Here is a 6,424-nt window from a genome sequence, read left to right as displayed (position 1 = left end):
TCTGATCAAGAATAATTAATATTTAATAATGATACCAAATTTTGTTATATTTCATGTAAGAATGAAAATATATTAGGACAGTCTCATTATATATTGAACAGCCCTCGTATCATTTTACTGTCCCTTCAGTTTTTTTCTCACATGCTAATATTACATGTATATGTGTGTGAGCTGAAACCTGTATATTAATTATCGAGTTCAATATATAAATTATGTGTCTGACAAGCCGTATTTTGAACTTAATCGTGGAAATGATATGTTGAATGACGGTATTTTCCTAACGTTACTTTTCCGATATATAACTTTTGTAACAATTTCAATATTGCACTGGCAAAACTATTCGTTTCTGTCTTAGAAAATGCTAATAATTATCTATTTCATAATATGTGTTCCTTTAGTCACTGTTTACTTCAGACCGATCCGTAAAGGGTGAATTTCGTTTATATAGTATTTTATTCTTTTAAATATAAGAGTTAAATACTTCGAGAAACATAAACTAAGAAAGGAAGATGTCACATACAGGAAACATATGAAGCATAGTTGAAACTAAACGTGATTTATATAAGGACATAGAGCATGAAAGTTGAAAATGCGAAGGAAAAAAATATTTTTGCTTTTCATGATTATCTTTGGTTTACAGCTTCTTTCTGGTAAGTAACTGAAACACATTTGTAATACAGAAACGCAATTAATTGGTGAAAAAAAATTTTTCTAAATATATATATATCATAAGAATAAGCTACAAAACAAAACAAAAAATATGTTATGAAGAACAGGATTTTACAAAATTTTGATATTGTAATTTGTTTTCACTTTTGTACTTTCGACTTTGTACAATTTTTTTTTGTTTTGTTTTTAATAATTTTTGTTTAAAATGTTGTTTCTTTTTGAAATCAGAACGAATTATTTTGGCGTTTTTTAATGTGTCTTTACGTCCAGGAAAATAACTAAAATAAAGGTAATATGAAATAATTATGTGTTGACTATGAGTATAAAGTTTAACTGTTATATGAAGACTTTATTTGATCCGTATCATGACAAAACCAACATAATGGGTTTGCGACAAGCATGGATCCAGACCAGCCTGCGCATCCGCGCAGTCTGATCGGGATCCATGCTGTTCGCTTACAAACCCTATTACATGTAGAGAAACTGATAGCGAACAGCATGGATCATGATCAGACTGCGCGGATGCGCAGGCTGGTCTGGATTCATGCTGGTCGCAAACCCATTATGTTGGTTTTGTCGTGACGCGGCTCATTTTTTTTCTGGCATATTGGTATAAAGGTTGATATATGGAGACGTATATGTTTTCTAGCATAAAACTTTATTGTTACATGAAGACATAATGTGCAGTTGCTTTCAATCATAGTTTATGTAAAGGGTTATACACATGTGGAAGAACAAAATGTGAAATGAATTGCAAAATAGGCTTTGTGTGTCACGATGCATTTTCAATCAATGCAAGCTATAAAATACGTATGCATAATTTGTTTTACTTTATTATATGAACGAATGCAAATGGACACTTCGACGAACATATTGTCAACAAATAAAAGTCAACATAATAAGATCACATTAACGACAATGTATCAAAATGTGTTTGTCATTTAAATTCCATAAGGTTGCTTTTAAACATGTGTCAATGTAATTTCTTCTGTTTTAATTGATATCGCAAACATATGATTCCATCACAAAATTAAATCATTTTATTTTAACTGTGTAAAAATTTATGAATAGCCAAAACGTTTTATTATATTTATCTCAATACATGTGTAGTTTTATTCATAACTTATCACTAATCATTTCAAAAAGATCCCTCCGTGGTAATTGCAAGTGAATGTTTTAAATTTTTGGATAAAGATTTATATTCCTAGGAATATGTTACGTGACGGAAGTTCATGACTCAAATGAAACAAACGAAAGTTCTAGGAAACTTCAAGAGGTATTGAAATAAAGAACATTTTTGTCTATCGTAAAGTATCATTTCGAATGTAATCAATTCAATATGTTAAATTTCTTAATTAAAATAAATTTACTTAGCTGTAATCAAATTTACAAGATTAGAAACAAAAAATGTAAAATCAAATGAGTGCAAATTGAAGGCAACACATATATTTAACAGTTTCTTTCAGGAAAAATGTGTCCTTTCGAATGGCATATTGATGAATGATACGAACAGGTTAGATACACTTAATAAAGCATGTAGAACATTGGGCTTTTCGGAGGATGTTAATTCAACAGATATAAGGGCACATATGTCACCAAACCTAAAACTTTTGTACTGTAGAGTAAATAAATGTGCATCCACAATGACACTAGAATTACTTAAGCAGTTGTATAGCTGTGATACAGAATGCTTAATAAAACATGCTGAACGTGTTCGTCTAAAAACAAACGCACGACAGGTGATGGATGATGCATTTTCATTTATGGTTGTTCGTGAACCTTATGGACGTTTGTTTTCCACTTATTGCAACATTTTCTATTTCCCAAAAGAAGATTGGCTTTACAGAGGAACCAAACTCATTAAACTTACACGGTTAAATATTTCAAATGACAGTCTTGTTTATGGGCATGATTTAACTTTTTCTGAATTAGTAAAATATACAGTAGACACATTTGAAATTGGTAATCGTATGGATGAACATGTCCGACCAATGCACCATAAATCATGTAATCCTTGTGTTTTTAAGTTTGATTTTATTGCACATCTTGAGACCATACAAAACGATTTTGACTTTATTTTTAGTAAGCAACACGAGGAAGAATACGTAGGAATGTATCAAAAGAATACTGTGATATCCTTAAAAAATTGGACAACTTTAGGGCCTATTAAGCATTTATTCAGAACTATTCCTTTGTTGAAAGGTTCAACTATATCTCTTTATAATGTATACCTTCGTGCTTGGTGCTATTACCAAATAACAGGACATGTATTAAATGCAATGAACTTTCCATATTATGAAAGCGATCTGATTGAAATTCGAAAAGAAGACTTCATAAGAGAGTTGAATAAAGCAATGAAGATATCAGCGATTCATAAAGACAGATTAAAATTACAAAGAGCAGAAGCGATGATTCAGGCTTATTCAACTATATCTGATGAATATATGGAGCGATTAAGCAATGTCGTATTAGGCGATTGTCTTTTATTTGGATATGAAAACAAACCTGCACATCTATTTGATACAACTAACTGTTTGCAGAAAAAATCGGACTTTAATTATTTTAAGGGTTTGTGAATCCTTTTGATCAACGCAGTTTAAATGTTAAACACTTTAAAAAGACACTTAAATTATCAGTTACTCATGCAAATCTGTAATACTTAATTTTAAAAGAACAAAAAATACAAGCAGATAATATCAAAGTATAAAACAAGTACAAGGGGATGTGAGATATGAGTCACAAATTTTATTATAAATATATATCTATATATATATTTCGATTACTCTGAATCATGTAAAGCTTACTCTTGATTACCCGGCCTTCCTAAAACCATTACTCTTGTTACCCAGAATGATATTTAGCTTACTATTGATTACCCAATTTACTTATCTCTTACTTAACTGATTCTTAATCATATTACCGTGAAGCTTACCCAACTTAAATGATTATACAATAATTTGTTCAAACTTTTGAATCAAGTTTAATTAACTAATGTTATAACAGTAATGTGCTTGAAAGATAATAAGTGGTCCTTGAACTTGATATAAAATTGGGGTGACACTTTATAGGCTATTTAATATATATAGAAAAACCACTTGGATATCGAGTTTTCAATACTTTAGTAATAACAATTACACCTAACGCAATGTTAAATTGATGCAATTGAAATACTTCGTAAATAGTGCAAGAACCAAAGTAATTAAACTTAAATATTAATTAATTATTTCTGTGGTGTCGACACTTCGGCAGCTGGGCAGAGAAAGACTGTCCGCAGCTTTGAGCTCTATTTATACCCAATAATGTAGTTATATTTAATGATCGTTTATTGAAGTTGAGAAATCAAGCATCTAAGAGATATTGATAATGGGTCGAATATTTGTACGAATGGCATTGAGTTTGAATGATTTTAAGGACGAATTGTTCCTGATATTTTAGAAATAACAAAATATGCACGTTATATCAAATAATTGCTACAGATAAGTTGTTAAATCAAATCATTTAATTTTTATGTATTAATTACTTATTTATAAAAGATTAATCTATATATTAAACACAGGATAACATATTTGTTTACAATTTAATTTACCGACAATTTAGGTACAAAGCACTAAATATCATTATAGAATCTAGGCAGAAGAGAACAATCGTCACATTACCCCCGTCTCTCAAAAATCATGCGTCCCGCATGATACGTATTATTTAAACTATATTATAACTGTTATTCAATAAAATAATCAAAGACATATGTGTTTATTTATTTTTGATTATATCACCAGAATGATCATACTTTTCCAAAGGAAACACATATCTAGATCATGATCACAGTTTTCTTCTTCCACATCTTGTTTCTTAACTTATCACATTCAGTTTAAATCACTTTGTCATCTTTGAAAATCAGACTCTATCCCATGTTTTATTTTCATATGCCTCTTCAGATACTGTAATTTAAGGAAAACCTTATTACATCTTATGCAGGTTCTTCCTTTTTCCTCTCTCTTTCTACATTCAGTTATGTGTCTCTCGAAGGTTACGTTCTCCGGAATGCTCGTCTTACATACAGGGCACAGTGGTCGCATCATCTGGTTTCCATTTTTCACTCTGCCCCCTTTTCTTTCGCTTGTCTTTGTCCCCGCCATTGAAGTGCTTAAAATAGAACTTTCATAATACTTAGCCCTATCTCGATTTTTACATTGTTTTCTTTTTGTTTCTACATGAACATTTTCTTTCTGCTTTTATCAAATCCCTGATCATTAAAACATTTTGAGGACCATAACTTTTTTATTAAACATAATTTATTTAGGTGTCAGATTATGTCGTTTTAACACAAAAGCTGCATATTCTTATAGGTTTAATATTTTTGATCACCAATGTTTAATATTCTTGTGCAATAGACTGGATACATTTCAGCAATGCTTACAAAAGACCATAAAATACGCATATATTATGTTTCGGTGATAAGGTCACAAAACGGACTTACGATGAATGCCGTCTGTTCCATAAAAACGATTGAAAACAGTAATTATGGATCTTCAAAAATGATAAACGTCGATCTCAGTAACAGACAGAAACCAATTATTTTATATTTTCTCTAGTGCTTTTTGTAAGCTGCTTGACAAAGTTTAATCGTTATTCTGTTTCATAAAACTCCTGATTTAAAGATTTGAAGCAACGTTATTAATGTACCTTTTTTTGTTACATCTTTAATTGTCTAATGTCTTTATTTCAAATAATTCAATTAAATTTAGCATAGGTTAACACAAACACTGTTAGAGAGGTTCATAAATGATTTGATAGCAATATGTTGCAAATGCTCAACTGGAACTTTTTTACCGGTAATGAAAACGACGGACAATATTTTAGTTTGATGAGTGTCTTTACAATTACCAGTTTACGCCTCGAGAAGAGAATTTACAAAACAAAAAATATAACTATTTGTAAAATATAATATACCTTTTTTAAACAAATCTTGAAATAATTGCTCATAATCGAAAGCAAATTGCATCCATGAATAAAATAACAATTTTGTAGCTTTTTAAATGCAGGCTTATTATTAGCAACGTCAATACAGTTGTTTGTACTAATTAGGTAAAATTATGAAACTTACTATAAGGGTCATTGTTGAAACTTGTTTAGACCCTTATTTTATATAAAATTTCATTTCTTCAATAATCATTTTATGTTTTATAAATAGAATTCCTTTTACAAATTATTCGTTTTTTAAAGACTTATTTCATACATTTTTGCTTATTTCTTTCGAAAGGATTCAATTTCGAACCTTCAATATAGCAATAAACGTGAATGCCAAACTTACCTCATCATATTGAACATCTTACTTGTTATGTTGATTTTTGTCTATCGATGATTTCATATATATGTTTACGATTTTTAAAGTCAGTCGAATACTGAATTTTATCATCTAAACTAGCCTTCAACTTATGTATGGCTTTAAAAAAAAACTTTGAAATTTACCATAGCATAATACTACTTTAGTTATATAAATAAACAACAGTTCTTATGTGAAGGTTGTGGTGAATAACCAAGTTTATGGACCTTGCTTATGTGACTTTTAACAAATAAATCTGACCGACAGACTTTATTCACTACATCATCATACACTTATTGTGTAATAGATGAAAATGTCTTGAATTTAATCTATGTGTTTAAAATACGTAAAAGAACTGAATTTGAATATTGTTTAAACAAGTATTTCACTTTATTTAAAAACAAATCTATTGTGACGCCCTAGCAATGATAA

General features: G+C 29.6%; 1 protein-coding gene across 1 annotated transcript; it reads left to right on the top strand.

The window, feature by feature from the left end:
* The first annotated feature begins 231 nt into the window (after window positions 1–231).
* LOC132758760 (uncharacterized) lies at window positions 232–3,381 on the top strand. Its single transcript, XM_060750457.1, has 3 exons — window positions 232–650; window positions 1,878–1,945; window positions 2,136–3,381. The coding sequence occupies exons 1-3, from the start codon at window positions 590–592 to the stop codon at window positions 3,243–3,245; spliced, it is 1,239 nt and encodes a 412-aa protein (XP_060606440.1). The 5' UTR covers window positions 232–589; the 3' UTR covers window positions 3,246–3,381.
* The last annotated feature ends 3,043 nt before the right edge of the window (window positions 3,382–6,424 follow it).

Source organism: Ruditapes philippinarum, unplaced genomic scaffold, assembly GCF_026571515.1.
Source record: "Ruditapes philippinarum isolate M1 unplaced genomic scaffold, ASM2657151v2 ctg10451_1_1_1_1, whole genome shotgun sequence".
NCBI classification, from domain to species: Eukaryota; Metazoa; Mollusca; class Bivalvia; order Venerida; family Veneridae; genus Ruditapes; species Ruditapes philippinarum.
The sequence above is the reverse complement of the archived record's forward strand: the minus strand, read 5'-3'. Positions and strand labels throughout refer to the sequence as shown.

Excerpts from the sequence above, each read along its gene's own strand:
- LOC132758760 (XM_060750457.1), top strand. The coding sequence starts at position 590 with ATGCGAAGGAAAAAAATATTTTTGCTTTTCATGATTATCTTTGGTTTA. Across the intron at positions 651-1,877 it reads TGGTTTACAGCTTCTTTCTG|GAATATGTTACGTGACGGAA; the intron begins GTAAGTAACTGA and ends TTATATTCCTAG. Across the intron at positions 1,946-2,135 it reads GTTCTAGGAAACTTCAAGAG|GAAAAATGTGTCCTTTCGAA; the intron begins GTATTGAAATAA and ends AGTTTCTTTCAG.